The 23,949-nt window shown below is 35.7% G+C and overlaps 2 protein-coding genes across 4 annotated transcripts in view; both read left to right on the forward strand.

Annotated features, from left to right (window-relative positions):
* CAMK2D (calcium/calmodulin dependent protein kinase II delta) overlaps nucleotides 1–23,949 on the forward strand; it is a 462,200-nt gene that overhangs the window by 9,296 nt on the left and 428,955 nt on the right. The window lies entirely within an intron of this gene.
* Nucleotides 1–23,949, forward strand: part of ARSJ (arylsulfatase family member J) — a 72,335-nt gene that overhangs the window by 9,294 nt on the left and 39,092 nt on the right. For 2 of the 3 annotated variants that reach the window (XM_089911558.1, XM_089911559.1), the window contains one exon: nucleotides 21,061–21,108. The exons of the other annotated variant lie outside the window; for it this stretch is intronic. In XM_089911558.1, coding sequence (XP_089767684.1) covers nucleotides 21,061–21,108 — 48 coding nt within the window. The remainder of the gene's footprint in view (nucleotides 1–21,060; nucleotides 21,109–23,949) is intronic. 3 annotated transcript variants of the gene reach the window in all.

The raw sequence follows: 23,949 nt of genomic DNA on the forward strand, positions 1-23,949 counted from the left end.
TGTCAGAATGTAGGTTACTATAACTGATTTGCATGTCCAAATTCAGCCTGTGGAACTGAGATAAACTAGGAGACGCAGAGGTCCAGCTGCCACTGGACAGAGGTGGAAGAAAAGCCTTAGTGGTTTCAGTGTATGAGTCTTGTGATTTCAGTTCCAGGGGACCCTTGCTTCAGTGAAGTTGTTCTTGGAATTGGATCCTATAAGAGTAGCCAGTATCCATTGGAAAAATAAAGACTATTTTGTAGTAATCTCTGTCTTGCAGAGACTTTTGCTTAATATACGATTTCTACTGCTTAGCAAACTGTCACAAGTTAGCATCACTGCCAGAAAAGAAAAAACAGTCCTTTCCTCTCTTTAGTGGGAGAGTAAAGAAGACTCACTGTACTTCAGAGTCATTTTAAAGGTTAACTGTGGCATCAGAAAGTCAAGGGCATTTGGTATTTATAAAGGAGAAGATTGTTGGCTGGAAAATAACAAGTCCATTTGATGGCCTGTGGGTCAAGTTCTTCATGTCTAATCCAAACACTCTTATATTTGGTTTATGAAATAAATGAGTCATAAAGGCTCCCTGAACCTCTTAAACTAAATTTATAGAATTTAGATTTATTCAGATAACCAAGAGTAATTGAAGAGCATATAACTAAATTGTATGAATTTATCTTTCACAATAGAACATTTGTTTAAGACTTTTCACTAAAGAAGTTCTTCTTTAGTTCCTAAACATTATCTTGCACTGATAAAATATCTAGGTTTTATCCTTTAATATTTATGAAGCAGACATGAGGGTGGAAATAAATCCTCCGTTTTCTTTGCTGTCAAAGGTTGACTCTCCTGTCTTTTCAATGCAAACATCTCATAAGAAGATTTATTCTCCTTATTAAAATTTTCTGTTCAGTGTAATAAGTTGTGTAACTGTCTTATAGACAAAAATTTCGAATAACTACTGTGATTTGACTTAAATTTCTGTTTGAATTAAACAGTTGAAGACATTTGCACTTTCAGTTCTCCTTTTAGACAAATTGCTGGAACCTTCCTTAAATGAACACAGATGTAAGAAAGAAAGTGGTTATAGAAGCCTAGTTCTGGGTCTAATATTCATAATGCAAGCCCAGAGAATGTGGTCATTTGTCCTCTCCATGAGTACATATCTATGATTTCTGGATCCTCTAAAGTTAAAAAAAGCAATAAAAATGTAAATGGACTGAGTTATATTAAGGGAAAGAATAGGTTATGTGGAATATGATAGAATTCAAATATCTTCACATTTATAAAGAAGGAGTTTTAAGTGATTGAAGCTGGAGCTACTTTTGATACTATTAACAAAACAATCCTCCCTTTATATTTTGCTGGAGTCAAAATGTAAAAATCTATTCCCTTATACTGCACAAATCTTAATAAATTCCAGATTCTTTAATAATTTATGTCATATCAGTCTGGCAATATTGAACATAAGCCAGCCTGTCAATAAGCATTCATTGTGTGCAGATCCCTTTATTGGAACTGTGAGGAACAAATAAGTAAGCCCTAATCTCTGGACAGTGATTCTCAAATTTGCACAGAAAGAATTAGCCAAATGGTAGTAGCTAAAGTGCAGATTTCCAGGCCCAACCAATGACTCAGCTTCAGTGGTCTGGGGGTGAGCTCAGAAATTAATAGTAATTTAACAAACGTGTCAGGTTATTCTAATAATGGTACTAATATAAATTGAGTGTTAGTATTAAATGCTAGCATCTACTGAGCAGTTACTGTGTTCCAAGATAATGCATTTTTATCTCATTTAATCTTTATAACCATTCTATGAGGTAGTAACTATTGTTACCCCGTTTTAAATAGTTGTGGCAGTAGATTCCAAGAGAGGTAGTGATGCAGAAGTTCTGTACACTGGACTTTGAGAAACAACAGTGTAGGTGTTCAGAGTTAGACTGGTAATATAAAGGTTGATTGAGAAAGCAGCTGCCTACATTTGGTTTATTTCAAAGTAATTTTTTCACCTTTTTTTAAAAATAGTTTTCAAATAAAGACATGTAGACATGACATCATTTCTTCTTAAAAGAGAATATAGTGAAGGCCTCAGAAAGAGAATTATGAGTTTTGCAAAATTTAGATGTGTTTTATGCAGACTTTAGAGTTGGAAAGATTGGCAGTCTGAGCTGAATTCATATCTTGGGCAATAATTTTGTGTTTTTACTATTTTGTTATTCATTTTTCCCACTTGAAATACCATGATGATCATTTTTAACAAATGCGAAGGTAACTCAAATGTGTATTTGTAATAGGATATTTGATAAATTAATTTCTTTTTTCAAACAACCCCTGCCCCTTGCCAAGGGTAATCACACTCCCAATTTCTAACACCTTAGATTAATTTTGCCTGTTTTCAAACTTCATATAAATGGAATTGTAGAGAAGGTATTTTTTCATGTCTGGCTTCTTTCTCTTAACACTATGTTTGTAAAATTTATCCATGTTGTTGCCTGTAGATATAATTCATTTATTCCAATTACTGAATAGTGTTCTTTTATATAAATATGCTGTAATTTATTCATCAATTCTGTTGAAAGACATGGGTTGTTTCCAGTGTTGGACCATTATTAATAGTGCTGCCGTAAACATATTTGCAAATGTTTTTTGGTGAATACAGGTGTACGTTTCTCTTGGGTATCTATCAAAAAGTGGGATTACTGGATTATCGGGATGTGTATGTTCAGTTTTTGTAGATACTGTCCAGCAGTTACCCAAAGTGGTTCCACCACTATACACTCTCATTAGCAATGTATGGAAAGTGCTATTTGCTTCACATCATTGCTGACATTTGGCATTGTCTTTTTCATTTTAGTCATTCTGGTTGTTATGCACTGGTATACCATAATGGTTTGATTTGTGTTTCCTTGGTTACTAAAGAAATTGAGCATCTTTTCATATTTTTGTGGACTGTTTGGATATCTCCTTGTATCTATTCAATTTTTTTGCCTGTTTTTTCATCAGATGCTGGCTTTTCCTTATTGATTTGTGGCAGTTATTTTTATATTCTATTCCTTTGTCAGATATATGTATTGCAAATGACTTCTCCCATTCTGCGGCTTGCTTCGTCGCTCTCTTAATTAAGTTTTTGGATGAACAGAGGGTTTTAACTTTATTGTAGGCTTATTTATAATCTTTTTCTTTATGTCCTATTTGAGATATCTTTGACTAAATCATGATCATGACAGTGGTCTTTTTTTAAGTTTTATAGCTTTATTTTTCTATTTACATCTATAATTCATCTGGAATTAATTTCTAATATAAGTTAGGATTCAAGCATATTTTTTCCATATGTAAATCCATTTGATCCACACTATTTATTAACAATGTCATACTTTCTCTACCTCACTACAGTGTCATCTTTTTCATAAATCAGATAAATGTACATGTTTGGGTCTGTTTCTGGACTCTATTCTGCACCATTAGTCTCTTTGTCTATTCTTGTGCCAATCCTACATTCTCTTAACTACTATAGCTCTATAATAAATATTGATATCTGGAATGTAAGTCCTTTTACTTGTTCTTCTTCCAAAATGCTTTAGCTATTCTTTACCAGTTCACTCACTTTAATATGAAAGAAGCGAGGGTATGGATGTGCAGATTCAAAGAGATTGAAAGATTTGGTTTTGGAGAATATGAGGTAGTTCTCTTCTGAATTATTCTACTTTCTAAGTGAAATAACAAATGAGGTCATTAGATGAGAATGAGGATCTTAAGGTTTAAAGACAGAGATAGAAAATATTCTAGGAAAGGGAGAAAGTGAATTAAGTAGGGCAGTACTGTGAAAATATTGGGCAGCAATGAGAGCCCATCTGAGATTTGTGGTCATAAATTTAAACAGAGACCAGTCTTCGCTTGTTTTTCTTGCGCCATGTTCAGGTACTTGTGTGCAGAAGAAGCGCTGTTGAAGAGGTGGATTTAACTAGATTTGGACCTTTGCCAAATGAATAGAGTGGGATTGTGGACTCTACACTTGGCAAGAAAAAGGGGAAAACTATAAGGGGTTTATGTTCTCTAAAAAAGTGCCAGGGTCAGTGGATTGACTGTCTGACTAGGGTTGAAGTGAGGATACCACAGTATACTTGGAAAGCTGAAAAGATAGATAATGGTAGTTGGAGAAATGCATGCTTGGAATCAAAATTTCATAAGTAGTGCAGTTTTTAGAAATGATAGGGGAATGGTGCTAAAGTGAGATGGAGGAAAACATCTTTGGAAGTGAGGAAGGCAAGGTATTGGAAGGGCAGGAAGTTGGATGGATCACTTGGGTGGACATTTAGACCATTAAGAATAATGGGAGAAATTGTATTAAAGAGCACAGAGTGAGCCAGTTGCTGGGATCATCTATGACTGAGCGGTGGGAGGGCAGGGCCTGGAATTGGATAAAGGACTCTAACAGGAAAGATAGTGAGTCTCTAACCTGTTGCCTGACTTTTCAAAAAAGTTGCACCTTTAAAAAGAAACAGGAGGGCTTCCCTGGTGGCGCAGGGATTGAGAGTCCGCCTGCCGATGCAGGGGACAGGGATTCGTGCCCCAGTCCGGGAAGATCCCACATGCCGCGGAGCGGCTGGGCCCGTGAGCCATGGCCGCTGAGCCTGCGCGTCCGGAGCCTGTGCTCCGCAACGGGAGAGACCACAACAGTGAGAGGCCCGCATAATGCAAAAAAAAAAAAAGAAACAGGAGCCAAACTGTGTAGAAGTGCCAGTGAGGAACTAAGAATATACCCAGTCCCTGCTTCAGACTCTTCGATAATTGGGGTATGGGTAGAAGACCAGCCCTAAGTTGAGAGGATAGCCAACAATCAGCTAGAGCAAGAAGGTGGAAGAAATGTCCAGGAAAGAAATGAGATCATAGAGGATTTTGCTAATTACAGACTTTCAGTAACAGAAGGCTCCTTGGAAGGAGTTAGGGAGTTAGAAGGGGAGAAGGATTTAATTAGAGCAGAGAATGTACAGAGATATATAGACATTAGAATATGAATGAAAGCAGATACATTGGAAAGATTGGAGTTAGGATGAAGATTCAAATAAAAAGTCCTGAAAAGTATGGTGGGATTTTTTCCAGATGATCTCTTGGGAAATGTTAAGTGTCAAGTTTTAATTATAGCTTCTTTCTAGAGATTGATTGAGCTGGGCCTCCTGCCTGTCCATAGCCAACCACTGCAGCCACACTGTGTACAGTCAGGCACATAGTTAGGAAGTCTGGGGGTTTGGTCCAGGAAGACAAGGTCTATGTAGACCTCCTCTATGGACTGCAGTGGGCTGTAGAAGCAAAGGAATGTGTCTCCCAGTAGTTTATAAAGTATTCTTTTTAGATATGAAATTATCAATTAACAATTACCCTAGTGTTGAAAACCCTGAAAAAGTAGTTGAATTCTTTCAGTCACTTTCACAGGAGAAAGATTCAAGAAAGCAAAGGGGAGTAGGGTTTGATCATTCCAATTCATAGGCATGTGGTACATTCAGAAATATTACCCCCCCACCCCCACTTAGATCATAAACATCAAGGGTCATGCATGCTTCCATCCACTTCTGTTATCCAAGACCTAGTTTTAAGTAGTGTTCTACCACTTAAGAGTACACAATAAAGATCAGTTACTAAGAGTTCACTTATTACATTCATAAATACTTAGTTAATACATAAATATTTAGAAAAATGTTTATGGTTAGAAGTTTGGAAGAAACAGGAGTTTTTCCCAAGCCTCACTTTGGCTTTAGTAAATGAATGTAAGAGCAAATGGAGAGGATGGCTTTAAAACCTCACATATCCATTTCAAAGAGAGTGGCTCAAAAGACAGCACCATTCAACAAATAGCTGCCTTTTCCTATTTGAACATATGGATTTTTCTGACAGTAGAATCATGGTCAAGTAAGCTATTGGCACACCCTTATGATCAAAGTCCCTACTTTTAAATGAGTCTTTTTAAAAAGACACCCTTTGAAGTGAATCCCTATTCAGGTAATTCTGGTGAGTTTCCTGAATAGCTGTCCTGAAAGGTGGAAATACATCCAGGTGCAGAGGGTTCGGATCATTTTGTTTCATCCGTATGCCCTCTCCCAGAGATCAAAGAAGGGAGGACCAAAAAGGCTTGGAGCCCCTGCTTCTAATAGGAGCTCAGCATGAAAACGTCTTTTATTTCAAAGTTTAGTTTCATTTGGACTTTTTCCTATAGCAATATTATGGAATTAGTTTTTATGTAATCTTTTTCCATACTTTACTTTGATATAATTAGAGTGTGTTGCAATGTTCTTTTCTCATTCCAGATATTAAATATTCCCAGGAGTGTAACTTCATTGAGACATTCATTTCCCTGTGTGCTGTATTGCAAAAAACACTTTTTGCGTCTTTTCCCTTATTCCCTCTGTCTTCTAATTCACCCAACACATTGGCTTTACTCAAACATGACTATCACTACATCACCACCCTCGGCAAACTAGGGAATTCCTAGTTCCCACTGACTACCACAGAATGGGGAAAGAAAGTGATTTTAACTGAGGGCCTTCTTGTGCTAGTTGCTTTTCAAACATCCTGATATTTGATCTTCACATCCACCCTGAAGGTAAAATATTTTTATTATTTCAAAAAATATGTATCACATATTTAACAAATGTCCTCATTTTATGGATGATATATGAATGTTTTAGAGAAATTATACAAGTTGTGGGTGGTCATACAGCTTCTAAGCAGCAGAACCTATATTGGAACCTAAACTCGTGTGGCTTCAACAAAACCCTTGTTGTTTTCATCACCCCATTCCATCTGCCATGAAATTTGTAAGCACCTTAGTCCTGTCTTCAAAAAAATTTTTAGCCTTATCTTTCTCTGTCTTCAAACTCTCTACTCCAGAGAAAAGAATGATTCACTGTTTCTCGAGCACGGCTTATACTTGACTTTCTCCCTCCTTCTGCACATACCATTTCCACTCCTTGGAATTCACACCCTATCTCACTTGGCCCAAATGCCAGCCACTCATTAAGTCATTAAGACTCAGCTAAAATACCATCTTCCCTATACAGGTTTCCATGATTCCTTAGCCAGAAATACTTATTCCAATGATGACCTTACATAATTATTTCTATTACTGTCATATTAGGCATGATTTTCCACCTGGTTCACACGCTGGCCCCCTGAGTAGCAAGACTGATTTATTACCTCCATAAATCGTGCAGCAGCCAATCTAGTGCTTTGTACTAATAGGCACAAAGAATACATGTAAGGAACGAATGAATGAATGAAAAAATGAATAAACAATCATTTAAATATTTCCGTCTGGCAGGCAATGTGACAGAGCAGAAAAGACATATGTAGTGAGGAAATCCGAATTACAGTACTGATTCAGCAAATTTCTATGACCCTTGAATGAGTAATTTAATCTTTCGGAGACTCCATGTTTTCATCTGTAGGATAGGAATAATGATAATCTCAAAGGTTATAGCACTTGAGATAACATATATGAAAATAGTTTGAAAACGTTTAAGTATTACATAGTTTTTAAGTAAACATTCTTCTACATTTAGAGCTACAGCTCCATAATGTTTAATCACATACTAACTTTAAAAGAACTGACTACTTGTTCTTTATAAAAGTTGTGGGTATACTCATATCTCTTTTCCAGTTTCAATCTGTAAGCACAAAAAGTTAAATTCCATGTTTCAATTTTAATATATTTTACCCACCAGGATTTCTCGTATATTTTTGTTCTGAAATGTCCAGGAAGGTGATTAGGGGTATATTTTTTAAGTTTCTACACTTGGAGATTGTGTGTGTTGTTGCTGGTTGTCACACTTGGCATGCTGCTGTCGTCATGCTTGGCCGAATCTGCTGGAAGCCTGCTAAGGCTGTGACAAGCAAAAGTAGATGTATGTTTAAACAGTGACATTAAGAGTACCATACTAAATGAGAAGAATTAAAAATTGGGTAATGGAAAGGCCAGTGATTAATTACTTCAAATTCCTTCAATCAACAATCATTTTCAAACATTTTCTTGAATATCATTACTACATCTTATTCAGCTTTGAATGCTAGCTCACCCCAGGGACTACCACTCAGTAGGTGTGCAATAAAGAGTTTTAAAATAAGACATTGTTCTAGGCTTCATGGTGATTGAAATTTCACGTACTTTATGATCACTATTTCATTAACTTCCTAAATGATTATATTGCCTGCAGCATTTGAATCCACACTCCACCCTAAGACCTGAGTGAAATCTCTGCAACACAGTCAAAATCATGCCACTCCCTGCTTTAAAATCTTTTAGAAACTGCCATTACCTGGAGACTAAAGCCCAGTTCCTAAGCATTCCATATAAGGACCTTCAAAATCTGCCCTCTGACAAGATTCGAGTACAATCTCCCAACACTTTTCCATTTATACCCTCTGTGGATTATCACTGCCCGGGTACTTATACTTTCCCACAAGGGCTAGGCCCCTTAACCCCCCTGTTCCCTTCTAAGCAGAATTCCCTTTGCTAGAATGTTCTTCATTCTCCTCTGGGAAAACACCATTGCATCCTTGCAGACCCTCTATGTCCCTCATCTCCCCTCCAATACTTCCCTGATCATTTTACACCTTTATACACATTTTCTTGGGTATAACAAGATGTGGCAGCCAAAAAAGTGATAGAATTCTTAGAATTCAAAGGCATGTTGCACATGATTTTTTCCAACAAAGAACATTATTGATCATTTTAAAGCAATAAATGGGACTCTTCTCTCCACTGACCAGACAGAATCAGTATCATGTATCCATCATATCACCAACACCAGTCTACTAACCACCTACACCTGGCAGGAGAAAAGCCAGATAATAATTGCTAGGTCATTGTACCCTTGCTGAGGAGATACATTGATACGCTTTCTCAATACTTGGTCGTTCTCCAGCTTGCTGGAGAGGGTAAGGGAACCAGATCTGGATGAGAAAAAGGCCGGGGAAACTAACAGGACCCTGTGAGAGTACTGGGTTATTCCATGCACAGTGTCCATACAAGCTGGATAAGCATGGTTTGGCAACGTTCAGAGTCTGAGAAGGTCCAACCAATAGGTGGACACAGTAGCAGGAACCTCAGTGGCAACCAATACTCGATTAAATTAAATTCATGACCACAAATCCGAAATAGGCACGCGTAAGTGCCCCAGTGATCCTCTAACCTTCCTCTAGTATATGTCCAGTTCTTCAGAACTACTATTTCAAGATTTCTCATCTCCTCAGATTGCCAATATCCCCTCATCAGCTCATTACTTTTCTTCACAATTCCACTGAGAGGAAAGAAGCAATAGTGAATTATCTCTTTCCTATCACCAGTGTAACATTTCCTGACCTACGGGCATCGACAGCCATGTCTCTGCCTTCCTTCCTCCAGTAGGGCATTGAAGTGCTCGAACCCGTCAAAGACACGTGCCTCCCAGAGCTCCTTCTCCCCTCCTCACGCGCCTGAGTCCTACAGTTTTACCGTTTCTCTCCTTCGTTATTAATTTTTATGTCTCTACAAAATCATTTCCATCAGCATGTAAATGAATTTAAGTTCATTCTGTCTACAAACAAAAGCAAAGCAAAAAAGTTAATTGACCCAATTTCTCTGCTCTCCTATCTAGCAAAAATTCATGAGTTATCTGTACTTGCGAGCTCCGCTCTGATTATTAATTTATACTATATTAGTCTATACTATAATTATCAATCTATAGTATAATTTTGATAGTATAATATGATGCTATATTAATTGTATTATGTATGCCATAATGTATACTAAACATATATTATACTATATTATAATATACTAAACATATACTATATTATAATATAATATATTATACTATAAATGTATACCATAAATGGTCATTAATTTTAAGATTTTTAATAAATCTGTAATTTATTACAAATTTATAAAAAGATTGTGCCATATTCTTGAATCTGAAGAGCTCAAGAATTTTTTAATTGTTTTATTAGACTTAAAAATTATCTTTGAGATTGAACATCATGAGGTTAAAGACAGTGTTATATCCTTTGAACACATCAGGTTCTTGCATAAGATAAGGCCATAATAAATGTATAATAAAGGTATGTAAACTGAATAATTCATACTCATCAAATTAAAGTTTAATTTAGTTTAGATTTTTTAACACACTTAAAAATATAAGCTCAAATACTTGAAATCAGTTTTTTCTTTGATCCTTGTTTGGTTGTCTTTGTAATGCTATAAAATTAATTTAATTGTACATTTTCTAGCTAAAGCATTTAGTTGAAGACAAAATATTGGGAGTGGAGATGTACCATTTATGTGACACTTAAGGAATATATTTTGTATACGTATACTATTCTCTAATATATTTTCTCTAATCTATTTATCTATATATGTATTATATATATCTCTCTCAATATATTCTCTAAGCCTCATAACTTGGGGATAATTATTAATATCCACATTTTACATAAGAAGAAATCAAGCTCACAGAAGTAAAGTGTCTTGGCCAAAATCCCATAGTAAGTAATAAGACTAGAATTCCAACCCCCAAAATTATGATTTTCCACTACATTATTCAGATGGTTGACAGGAGGGGTTAGGTATAGCTGCATAGCTTATCTTTAGAGTAGAAATAAATGAATATCTTATTTAAGTAAAACAACAAAAACCTAAATATAGTTATTCTAAGAACCAGAAACTCATTTCAAACTGGCTTTCCCATTCAATTTGGGAAAACTGGAATCTGTTCTTGCTCTTCATTTGTTTCACATATAAATTAAGGATAATGTTATTAGTTTACCTTTTAGAATTTGTAAGAATACTTAAATTATTAATAAAATTATCAACCACCTGGAGAATTTGTTAGAGCATTTATTCCTCTGGGCTCTTCCCCAGAAATTTGTTTCAGAAGGCCTAGGGTGAGGCCTGAGATGCCAGATCACTAACAAGCTGCTTGGTGATAGTGAAGTTGCTCGTCAGAAACCACACTGATTAACACTGCAATACACTTTTAGCCTTTAATGTTCCAAGACTATTTATTACCATCTTTATCTCTCTTTTTTTCACCATTTATTTAACACCTACTCTATGCATATGACTATTTAATTAAGTACTATCCAAGCTTCAAGTGCAGTTGTGTTTTTCCTCCTATGTTCTACAATTGAAAGCTTGTTTCAGGTCTCAAAGGTCTAACTTTTGAAGAGACACCTTCTCTATTAATGTGTTTCTGCTCTCCCATAGAATGAACGATAAAAAGATTCCTATTTTGGGCAAAGCAGTTGACTCAAGAGCAAAAAGCAACTGAATTTCTAAGGACTAAATCCTAAAATTAAAGATACTAGGAGATAGACATTTTGGCACACTACTCTTTTCTTTTAGAACCTTTCTACTACAATGACAACTTGAAGAAAGTGGACGTTTATTTCAGGGTCTTGTTTAAATTAAACTATGGATTTGATCTAATTTGCATCAGTCTCCTGATGAATACATGTATATCCTAATTTTCTATAGTGTTGTACGTAGTCTGAATTAGCTGAGGAATTCATTGTAATTGTTTGCCTTTAAAAGAAAATTGGGCCATTTGGATCAGTAGTCTGAGAATTGCTAGAATAATTTAGTGATTTGGTTCCAACAATAGAACTTTTCAGGTCTGTTTTCTGATACGGCTCTGAATGATCTCAGATGTCAAAATAACAAAACAAAAAACATAAGTAATTTAGAGTTTTGTTGAGGCAGATGTTTATATTGTCACTTAATCCTCACCACAAATCTGTGAGGTAGGTAAATGTTACTCTTTCTCATTCTTGTAAAGGAGATTCCCAAAGTTAAATGCATATCCTTAGATGTTCTATAGGGAAGAAAACTATGCATTGACTAATTTGTCAAACTCAGTGTAAGCCTTCATGAAGCTTCCCATTACCATTTGATGGTTCATGAGGTAATGACCCTTGATTTAATTGGGCTTCTTGTTTTTGTTTCCTTGAAATTCATTCATTATTCATTCATTCATTCAATACTGAGCACCTACTCTGCCAGAAACTGTTCTAGGCACTGGGAAACATATCAGTTGACACAACCTCCAAAAATCCCTGTTCTCGTGGGATTTATTCTAGTGCAAGGAGACACAAATAAATAAAATATATAGTGTGCTAGAGGGCAATATGCCCTGAGAAGGAAAACATAGCAGGAAACAGGATGGGAATTAAGAGGTTAAGGGTTAAGGGTGAAGAGAGCGGTATTATGGAGGTCAGGGAAGGCTTCACTAAGAAAGGAGGTGAAGGAGGGAGTCTCGTATGTTGCTGCTCCAGGCAGACAGTAACCACACAGGCCCTGTGACAGGGGCACCCCTGGTGTGCTCAAGTACCATCAAGAGGCCAGTCCAGCTAGGCTAGATCAGAGAGGGGGTAGGGGAGAGTAGGAGGAGGTGAGGTCAAGGCGGTTAAGGGAGCCAGATCCTGTAGTGCAATGAAGGCCAAGGCAGGGAATCTTGACTTCCACTCCGAGTGAAATGGGAGCCATTGGAAGGCTTGGAGTGGAGGGGTGACATGACCCAACTTTGGTGTTAACAGAATTGCTTTGGCAGATAATTGAGGATAGATCCTGGAGGTAAGCTTTGCAGCAGGAAGACCTAGTAAAGAGACCATCGCACTAACCTGTGTGAGAAGTGATGGGGTGTGGAGAGCAGTGATGGAGAGGGGTCAATTCTAAGTACATTCCACAGGTAGAGCAGACAGAATTTTTGGATGGACTACAAATGGGTTGGATGGTTGGAAAGAAAAAGAGGAATCAAGTACAACTTCAAGGTCATTCATTCTGCTATTAGCAAAAAAAACAAAAACAAACCAAAAAAATAAAATAAAAGTGCTCACTCAAACAGGTAAAGTTACTACTGATCACAAATTATGGGAACTTCTTTGACAATTACATTGTACACTTCAAAGCCCATCAATGAAAAATAGCCTTTGCTTCTCCATTCTCCTTTGCCTGACTCCCTGAGGTTTGAAGGATTGCAGTAATATTTTTTTTCATTATATATATAATATATATATATTTCATTTCACAGTATAGTTTGGGGAAAGAGTAGTAGATGGGGGTCAGAAGATCTGCATTTGAGCATTTGATTCTGGCTCAGCCACTTACTAATATTTAAAAACAAAGACAAAGCAGCATAGGTAAATGTGGAGGAAGAGGCTTTTTAGGGCAAGGATGGCTGTCCATGGGCCCCAAGGCTGTCCCAGGATGGCATTGACTGGGTGAATTCACCATTCCCATCACTTTACCGGATTGGATTTACAGGCACAAACTCTGCACCTCCAGAGTTTCTTAGATGGTTGATGAAAAAAGAAACCAACAAGAAGAGCCAAAGTATGAACTCAACATTTCTCTCTATTTCCATCATGCTGAAAATGCTGCTCCTTCAGACAGATCAAATACCAAGTGTCTGCAAACAAACATGCACACACCTACACATATCTCCCTTTCTCTTGGATTAATGTCAGTGCCAAAGAGTCTGGACAGTGCTTTGTGGTTGGCCCTGCACCTGTAATTTTAGAGTTATGATATTAATGCTTTACTTCTTATATTACATTGTTTTTAATTTAAGGTACACCCATTTTGTTTCTCAGTTTAAAATGACTAAAAATAGAATATCTGCTTTTATTTTTAGAAAAACAGGCATTTTTTTAAAAAAGTCCCCCTTTGGTGATCTCTTCTTTTTGTTCTTCAAGTTAGTAAAGCACTTCCTAAATAGCTTATGAACCGCCCTGAATAAGTTGTATTACTGCTGTTGTTTTCTGGACCAAAGAGTCAGTCAACAGCTGTGCAGACCCTGAGAAAAGGTTTATTGAGAGGAATGTTTGTTTCCATTCATTCACCTTAGTTACCCTCTTATTGAGATCAAAAGGTCCAACCTTGTCTGATGTAACAGCAAACCCACATTTTCCTTTTCTTGGATTTTAAGGACAAGCACTGCAAAAAATCTCTTACTGATGCAAAAGATATTTTTCAATGATTTATTTCTTAAAGAATGCTGAATCTAAAAGAATCTTTTGCAATTTCAGATCCCTCCTGTAAGTCTCTTAGTTTTAAATCTTTGTGTGAAACTGTAGTCAAGCCACATTCTCTTGTCACATAAGTGTTATTTCACTTCCCAAGTGCTGAAGGCCTTCCCCTGGTCTCTGAAGCAAGATTTTAGTATCACATCCCTGGCTGTCTACACAGGAACCACACTGCTGTCTCTTTCTCCATTACTTATTTTTGACCTCAAGGAGCTGGCCAGTTCACACATGTTTGCCTGCCATAGGTAAATTTGTTTATTTCCTTGTTGGACTTAAAACTTGTTCTGTGATTTACAAACTCCATTTTTTTTTTTAACTGTGGAACTTTTTATTCAAGTGAATTTCTTTGATGGAATAGCCCAGTATACAAAACATATAAAGCAGAGCTGCTGGCAGGGGTTCCCACCCTCAACCCCTTCCTTCTAAGGTAGACTCAGGGCCCCTCTGCCCAGTCTCCAGGGCTCCTGGGTCATTGTTTGAGATACTCAGGCCTATTTAATCTACTCTGGGAGTAATTTTCCAACATGTCAAGGAAGATGAATTACTGACTGAATGCTACAAATGAGTACCTTTTCAATAATCTCTCTCAAGAATATAGAATACAGGCATCAGTGTATAAAAATAATGACACAGAAGGAGCAGCAACAAAAAGCCACCAATCTCTTAAACACATTTCTTAAAGAAAATGCTTTGATTACAGCATTTTTTTTTTTTTTACAAATTATGATGTTCGTTTTGATGCTTTTAAAGAATCGATAATAGCTTTTAAAGATGAGACAATTCAGTAATAATCTTGAGGTATTGTAATACTACAGTGGAGGGGGCATGCAAGACTTTAACACCCAAAGGAGGGGACATGGAGGTATGTGGAAAATAATAATGAAGCCACAATGCCTATACAGCGGAAAAGGCTTTTCAGGTGTCAGACTTTCAAGGTTTTCTCTTGTCATCAAATACCATTTCAATATCCCAGTAGAGAGAAAAGAGTAGGAGGAAATTGCTATTCAATAACTAAGTTGTAGTTAACATGTTGTAGAACAGTTATTGGGAGCTAACATTTAGAATTTGTTCTCCTTTGTAGACTTTATAAAATGCCTACTATACTTCAAATGACTCATTATTATTTCTCTAATTCTACAGCAGGAGAATCAGTTGTTCAGATGAGAAATGAGAAGTTGATAAGTCAAATAGTAAGAGAGGAAAAGAGAACAAAAATTTAAGAGACAGTTAGTGATAGAATGGACATTACTTAATACCTGAATGAACATAGCTTGAAGTAGAGGAGAAACTAGACGGTTTTCAGAAAAGTTCTATTCGGGTGATTGGTAGATCATAGTAACATTAACCAAAATAGGCATTAATCAAAATTCAAAGTGGAGAATATTCTGACTTTAAGCCACGCTATTTGGCTTCATATTTGTCCTCCATTTTTCAGAAACAAAATACTATTTGGTACTATGCAACCATATACAGCATTCTGATGAAACAGTTAATCCTATGTTGATTGTAGTTGCCAAATGGTCTAAAAAGATCAAGCTAAATAAATAGAAAGTGAAACATTAGCGAGTGTCTGTAAAATTTGTGTTTAAATGCTATACCTGATCGTTGTACCTATATAAATAAAAAAAGATAGCAAACTGAGGCTCCTCTAATAAATGTTGAAATTCATAAAAGATAAAACATGAAACATAAAAATTGTGAATCACTATATTGTACATCTGTAACATATATAGTATTGTACATCAACTATACTTCAATTTTTTAAAAAAGATATGAAACAAATGAAATGCTGTTTCTCTCTTACTCTGGCCTTTCATAAAAGTTAAATATTCTGTCTCCCTTGAGACTGTGAAATTGTTCACAGGTTCACATATGTCCCTGATGTTCTAACAGCTAAGTGTCTTGGGGAACTTTATTACTCTGACTCATGTTTGGCCAGAATGATTCAATATTAGGGAATTAATTCACTAGGTCAGGACTGGTCTGTGCATTTGAAACATTAAACAGAAGATTTTTTTTAAAGGAAATGTCATGCATATTTAGAAGTAAAGCTGTTAATGGGACGGAACACTGCACTGAGGGTAAACAGAAATCATTTCTCCATCACCCCAACCCCACAGTATGCTATTGGTTTATGAGATATATGTTCTGGGTGAGCCATTCAAAAATATGTCTGCAGCAATTTGAGGCATATTACTTAATTTAACAACATTCGCCTGCAAAGAAACATTCTTTTCAGACAGTTCTAGTTATTATTACAATTTTTATAGTGCTTTAAAGTAACTATTTTAAGAAGAAAGTCATCATTTTATCCCCCTCCCAAAACTCAAATAGTTTTGATTCTGCAGAAGTTATTAAAAGGGTAAGTGGAGTATAAAAATAAAAAGAGTGTGTGTAACCTGTGTGAGGGCTTTGGCCTTGAAAGAAAAGCAGGAGAGAAATAGTGTGGTAATTTTAAAAGTAGCAGGTTCAAAGAGAGCATATTTTCAAGATACAGACAAACACTTGAAGAGGTGGGTGAAGGCATAGCAGAAAATAGAGGGGAATATAGTGGAAAGTAAGTGATTAAACAAAAGAGAGAGGTAAAATCGTGCCACAGTTGCCCTCTTCTTAGCCTATTTGAAATCTTATTTATCCTTAAAGATCCAGATCAGTGTTTTCCAAATATGCTATGCCTTAAGCCCTGTTATATATACATTAGTATATATATATATATATAAAACAGCTAAAGACAAAATATTCAGGTTAATATATTGAGAGAAAAAATAGCAAATCTGTGATGCAGAGACCTGACATTTATCAAAGCTAATGGTTTACAGACCTTCTTTAATTATCATAGGTGTTTGGTTTGGGGAAATAGTACCAATAGGAAAATAATTAATGGATTCCTTAACCTCTCTACACATGGGGAAACATGAGACTGAATTCTGTCTTTAATCATAACCTTGATAACACTGTTCTTGGCTACTGGTTAAGCATATAATTTTTTATTTAGCACTAATTTTGCTTCTGTAACTCTCCCCAGTTAGACTGGATTTTCATAGTGCAGTGCTTTATGTACAGGAACACTAAGTAAGGTGGCTGATTTTTCATCTCCTTTTTTACTGGGCCGCCTCATTCAGTTCAAGTTGCATCAGTAGAACTGCTGTTCAACCTTCTTTTCCACGGTAGTTTGGAAGGAGAGAGTAAGATGAAATAGAGGCTCCAGGCATTGGCAACAGCTGGAAGGCATCCCTAATTAGATTCCAGGCAGACTTGGGCCATGTTTATAATTTTCCGTATGCTGGCTTACAGTTTCTTTTAAAAAGGTTCCCAAAACAACATGAAAATTTAAAAAGATTTGCTGCACTTGTATATGTCACACAATACAAGGCTGTTTTCTTGAGCACCTTAGCATGGAACATAGAATGGTAATCACTGACTCCTAACTTAGGAGATGTTGTCCAGAGAGGATGTCTTAGAAGGTCTGTGTGCTTGACCGATTTGTTATTTATGCATAAAAGTTTTACAACTGCCATTACATCATGAGATTAAAAGATGTATTTAAGCCATGTAGATGAAATTCTGTCTGACTTTTAAGGTTTTTCCTCACATAGGCAATTTGGAGTCTTTCTTGCAAGTTAATGTTACTTTTTTTTTTTTTTAAAGAAACGTAAAAGAAGAAAACCATTGTGTTCAATATACAAACAAATCAGTGGGCAGGAACTGTGAGAACATATGTTGTGCATTTGTGCGTATGGTTTTGTGCTCAACAATAGAGAGAGAACTTGGAGTTGTTAGGTTTTGTTTTTCAATGTTGTATACTGGAAAGATGGATTTAAAATTTTCCTACTCGATGGAATTAAAAAGCACATTTGTTGCAGAAGAACTTTAAAGACCCATTGCCATTCTCAAATAAATGGCTAGCTGACTTAATTTTACATTTTATTTTCCAATAAAATGTATTGCTTATTAGCTTTGCAGTCATACAGGATTTATTTTTGTATTCACTTTTCTCAGGAGAGGTTTCTGAAATTAATTTTTTAAAAGAAGATGTTTAAAGATGGTAATAAAGATACATAAATAAAATTGAAATAAGATATGTAAATAAAAGCTATGTAAATTTAAAAATACCTTAGGCAGAGCTGAATATAAAAGAACTGTCATCATCCCAAAGCATCAGACATCACATTGAAGCCTTAATGCTATTAACTTACTATGTAATGAGTCCTCCTCAGGCTGCCTCCATAAACCTAGCCTTGCCTAAAAACATTTCATAATTATGAGCAGCCCACAGTTATTTAAAACACTAATTATTCTAAAGTAAAATGTATTCTCTATGTACGACAAAATACATAATTATGTAGGTTCGTCTTACCTGTACAGTTGCAACAGCTTATGAAATGGTCCATGGCCACCATTCTCTTCGTTCTGCCATTTTTTTTTCATTAAGCCACTGAAATTACCTTACTAAATTGCATATTGGATGGTACTCTCGACAATGGGGTGCCTACATCTTGCTTGGCACAAAAGACCCCTCACAAACCAGCCTCTTGCTGTCCTCCCAGACTCCTTTCTCATCACTCCTCCAAGACTCCTTTCTCATCACTCCTCCAAGTACCCAAGTACCTACTTACATCTGATCATGTCACCATTTCAAGAACTTATCTCTTTTTCTTACTTTTATGCCTTTTCATGCTGTTCCTTTTGTAATGCCTTTTACCCCTTTCTCATCCTGTGATTTATCCTTCAAAACTCAAGTCAAATTTTACTTCCTTTGTTTATTCCTGCAGACGGGTTTCTCCTTTTTTATTCACACATTTTATTGACACTTACCAGTACTACAGATCTTCAAAGGCACAGGCCTTAAAATTTTTAATTTGCCTTGTATCTGACATCACATGGCATATAGTAAACAGTCACTAAATATTTATCAAGTGAATATGTGTCTTACTTGTTTCTAGTATATTTGTAATATTTGTTAATATTTTTGCTTTTCATAGCTTAGATCCTCTTTTTTTCTTAACTCTTTATGTTCTAAGGGAACAATATATTAACAACACCCCGTTAAAACAGGAGGCTCCTTTATTATTATGAATAATTTGGATCTTAATTTTTTTTTATTCTAAGTGTTTGTTTTTATAGAGTAGGCTTTATCTCACTTTCTTGCAAAATCACTATCCTCCCCAATATTATTCTCATATATTTAGACAAAGAAATTTTAAAAGATATTTTAATTTTTTTTCAGCTTGGGCATATAGCTCAATGAATATTCAACTTCTCCAGTGTTGACTTGAAAAATTATTATATTTCAATTCAAGTCTGTTTTGTTAACTTGTCTCATCTACCCATTCAGTCTTGTTTAAGAGATGGGGTTCAATGAATACTTGGTTATAATTTAAATTATATCTTGTTCCAGATAATTAGAGAGAGGCCTAAGTCAGTTGGAAATATAAAGACAATGAAAAGAGAAAGGGAAAAAGAGAAATTATCATCAGACTGTAATCCAAAGAGCTACCATTTGGATATAACTGGCAAAGAAGCATAAATATATATTGTGCATTTTCCAGATATTTTATATCCACTTGTATTTTATCACTAATATCAGTATATCCTGTGGATAAACAGTTATCTTATATCTCTACTATAAATTTCAAATCAAAACTTTTAAAGTTATAAGATTGTTTTATCCTTACTGAATAATTTAATTTTACTTATTATAAGTGAAAAGATTTTTTATTTTTTACATTTCTTAATATGTTAATTTTCTGATTAAAATCAAGATACAATAGGGAGAGGCTGAATTATGTAATTTGTCTTCTCATAAGTAAGATGATGTGTTATTATCCCAGACAACTTGGGAATGAGTTTTGTTTCTGTAGCAGCTTTGGACATAGTCAGTTTGCTTAAGTTGGAGTTACATGATAGCTAAACAATTTCCAAAAGGTAATTTTCATTAAAAAAAAAAATCCAGAGAAGAAAATCCAAAGCCTTCTCTGATTTAAAAAAATGATGGTTATTTTCAACCACATAAGCAGGAAAGTTCCCCTTCCTAACCAATTTTAAATTCCAGTTAAGCTTCTTCTGTCCTTACTTATATTCAGTGGGATTAGAATACTTACCATAAGCTATCATTTTCATAACTTATAAATACCTTAATTCATTCCTTAGCCTTATTTCCTTGAGCTTTTGTTTTGTGGAGTGTTTTTCTGTTTCATCATGATTGGGTTACACATGTAATAAGAACTCGATGTGAAGTAAATGTTAGCAAAGCACTTAGTTTTCATAAACTATATAATGGTTTATATAGATATATTTATACTCTAATTTATATATAATAAATGTATGTGATTCAAAAAGAACATTTTGTGACAATAGCTAATTTCCTTACAAAATAAACAAAACTGATAAAATAATATAGACTAGATAAAATAGAATAGAATAATCTAACCAACTTGCATTCTTCCTAATAGAAGTTAATTTACATGAAATTTTTTCACATAAAAAAATACATCAATGAAGATAAACAGGTTGCATGTATATCTACTAGGCAGTATCATTTAAGTTTCTGATATTGGGACTTTTTAACCTATAAAAATGGCACTTTATACCTAATAGGTATATTAATAAAAAGATGATACAATGTTAAGAAGTCGTAAATACTATTAAAAAAATAAAGCAACTTAAGGAAAAAGAGAGTGAGAGGAATTGCCCTATTTCTATAGGGCACACAGTGTAGGTGTCTGTGAAGAGGAAACTTGCAACTTGAATGAAATGAGGAATAAGGTAAGCCCACAGTTGGTCCAGGCTGAGGGAACAACAGGGACAAAGGGCCTGGGATTGGAGCCGGCTTGGTGTTGTTGAGAAATGGTCAGGACGCTGGTGTGGAGTGAATGAGCAGAACATGGTAGGAAATGAGAACAGAGGCAAAATCAGGGACCAGACCATGTATGGTCCTTAACCCAAGAGTGATGAGATGCCACAGAAAAGGTTTTGAGCAGATGTGCCATGATCTAATTTATATTTCAAAATGGTTTTTCTTGCTTTCAGTACCTCAGCCGGACTGTATGAGGTAGGACTCCAAGTTCACAAAATAAGGTTAGTGTGTCTCCCAGGATAGGGTGGAATTTGCTTTCTCTTCTCATAGCCACTTGAATACTGGGCTAAGTCAAGAGAAGCTGGTCCACAGAAGTAAACGTTCATCCACAAACAAGCCTCTACTACAAAATATGCGCTCTCCCACCTGCACAAATGTAGCCTGACTCCCCAGGCTTCCAAGGCAAGCTTCCCCACTCCTACCCCAAACCCTACCCAAGTGTTCAGAAGCAGGGAACACCACCACACCTCACTGTAGGTTCCAGGAGCCTCCATAGCTTATTTATCTAATGCTGGCCATCTGGCAAGTGTAGGGCCTTGTCCTTCATCCCAGGCCACTAGTGGAAGAGTTTGGTGGAGTTAGGGCAGCATCATAAATAGGCAGCTCACAGGTCATTTCCAGTCCTTTCACTGAAGCACCTGTACAGTACTATCAGAGGATCAGTGAGGATCAAAGAGTCCATTTATTTTGGCCTCTGGACAAGATCAAAATCTCTAAGAAAGAGACTTGTTCATGGTATTCTTTGTTTCTATTAAAATTACAAAATTGTCATTTGCAATGTTTTTATAAAAAACACTCTTGTTTTAGCTACTCAGAACTTCATAAACTATTCCCTATTCAGCTAAATATTTTCATGTTTTGCCCCAAGCAGAGTGAACATACTTGCTTTAAAATTTGAGCAATTGCCTTTAACTTTCTTTTGAATATTTCAGCTATAGAGATATTTCAGGCCTTTTCATAAAAAGTGTGAGCTCAAACATGCTTAATGTGAAAGCACATTAACTTAGAGATTATATTGTCTAATTAAAGACATGGTTATCTATTTTTCCCTCATCTCAATGAATATATGTCCTTTATCTTTAGTTCAGAAACCTTTATAATTGTAACAGCACTTTAATCAAAGGTAATCAAAATTAGTGTGCTTTGAAACTTTAGTTTCTTAACACATTTTGGATAAATCAGTGCTCTTTATCCTGAGGCATTACATTATTCATGAGTTGTTGGCACATTTAGGTAAGTACTTGTCAGTAACCATGAGGATCCCTGGGTGAGGTTTTAGGTTTGCTAAGGCTACAGTCTACACAAACTGCAAGTTTCAATACACAGAAAAAAAAATTCTGACCAAATAAAATAAAGTGGAACCGAGTAAGCGTGTTTAAGTAGATTTCAATAACATTTCTAAACTTTTGGTTTAAAAAGACTCAGTTACCATACTACAAATGGCTTAGAAACATTATCTTCATAAAATATTAAACCATAGCCCCTATTGCTGGAAGATACTAAAAGGCAACATTTTCTTTAAAAATCACATTAAAAAGTATAATAGCAACATTATTGTTCCTACAATGTAGAATCTGTTAAAGGATTTTGAAGAAAGGCAGCACGACATTGTAGAAATAACATAAGATTTGGGATCAGAAAGCCTCATTTTGGACTTTGAAAGTTGTGGTTTAAAACACTGTCTTTCACTATGTGATCCTAACTAATTCATTTTACCTCCCTAAGATTCAGTTCCCTTAACCATAAATGAGGATTATAACAATTATGAAGTTTAAATAAAGCAATATGTAGACTGGAAAGCACTCTGCACATGTCATTAGTATTTTCATGGTATTTACTGAGCTCTAGTCATATGAATTTGGTGCTTGGAAAAACCAAACAGATTGCATCCTAGTAGTTTCTCTTATAATAAAAACTCTGACACAGCCCCTGCAGGATGGCGTGGAACCTGGGCTTCTGAGTATATCTGTTGATTCTTTTTTCCAAATTTTCTTTTTAATTACATAATCACTTAGATTACCATGAGTCCACATAGATTTAGGACCTAAAAGAAGTTGGTTAATCGGTTGAGTTAACATGTAACTAATAACCAGTGTGTCCACTTATTTTAATAGATTTTAATGAGAATTTGGGGGAGGGGAGGGGGAGGTAAGTGTAATACATCTGCCATAACTGCTCAAGGACTTTCTCAAACTAGACATAAGTGCCACTGGATCTGACAAAACTCTGAGAAGTGGCTTTAGTGTGTTCCTGATAATGAGCGTCTCCGTTTTTCAGTTCCTGTTCTACCCTTCCATTATCCCCTGCCTGTGTTAAAAGTACCTTGATCTCCCTTTCCTCAGATTTATCCAATAATTAATTGCATCCATCTGGCATAGACTCAGAAACAGATGCTGTGTGCTCACATATGCTAAAGAAAACAGTCAAGAAACTGAGAGGGGGAATAAAAAAGAACATAGCTCTATTTGTAGGGGAAAAGAAGGAGACCAGAAATAACATAAGACAGATAAGTGCACAGAGAATAATAAAGAGGAAGCATTACTGCATTAGAACAAATTGGAATTATTTTTAAGAGCTTCCGGACATCTGGCTCCTGGGGTGTAGGTGTTGAATGTCCATGGACCTTTCAGAAACAGCACAAATTTAAAAGGCATGGCTCTATTTTCAGTAAGTGGGCCATTGGTGGATTGCTGGCCAGTATGAACTGGCTTCATCTCTCTCACTACTATGAGATAAATTCCCACCTATTGGTAATACCTGTACATCAGAAAATGCCTGTAACTATGAAAATCTTTGTCCTTGGGACAGTTAGTGCAGTGAGAGATAAAGTGGGCTTCTAAAGTATAATCTATGTTGAACTTTAATGAATGAAGATATTTTGGTTTTTTGGAACATAGAGCTTCCTAAGTATTTTGTTTGAGGCAGAATTTGAAATAAACATTTTATTTATTTTCTTTTATAAGTATTTGAAATCTATATCCTCATTAAGGATGAAAAGAAGCAAATAATATGAAATATGGGTTTATTTACGTAACTTGAAATTTTGTTCTATTTCATACTCC

Source organism: Delphinapterus leucas, chromosome 5 (assembly GCF_059928025.1).
Source record: "Delphinapterus leucas isolate spDelLeu-1000000601 "Yukka" chromosome 5, BTC_Dleu_Yukka2, whole genome shotgun sequence".
NCBI lineage: Eukaryota > Metazoa > Chordata > Mammalia > Artiodactyla > Monodontidae > Delphinapterus > Delphinapterus leucas.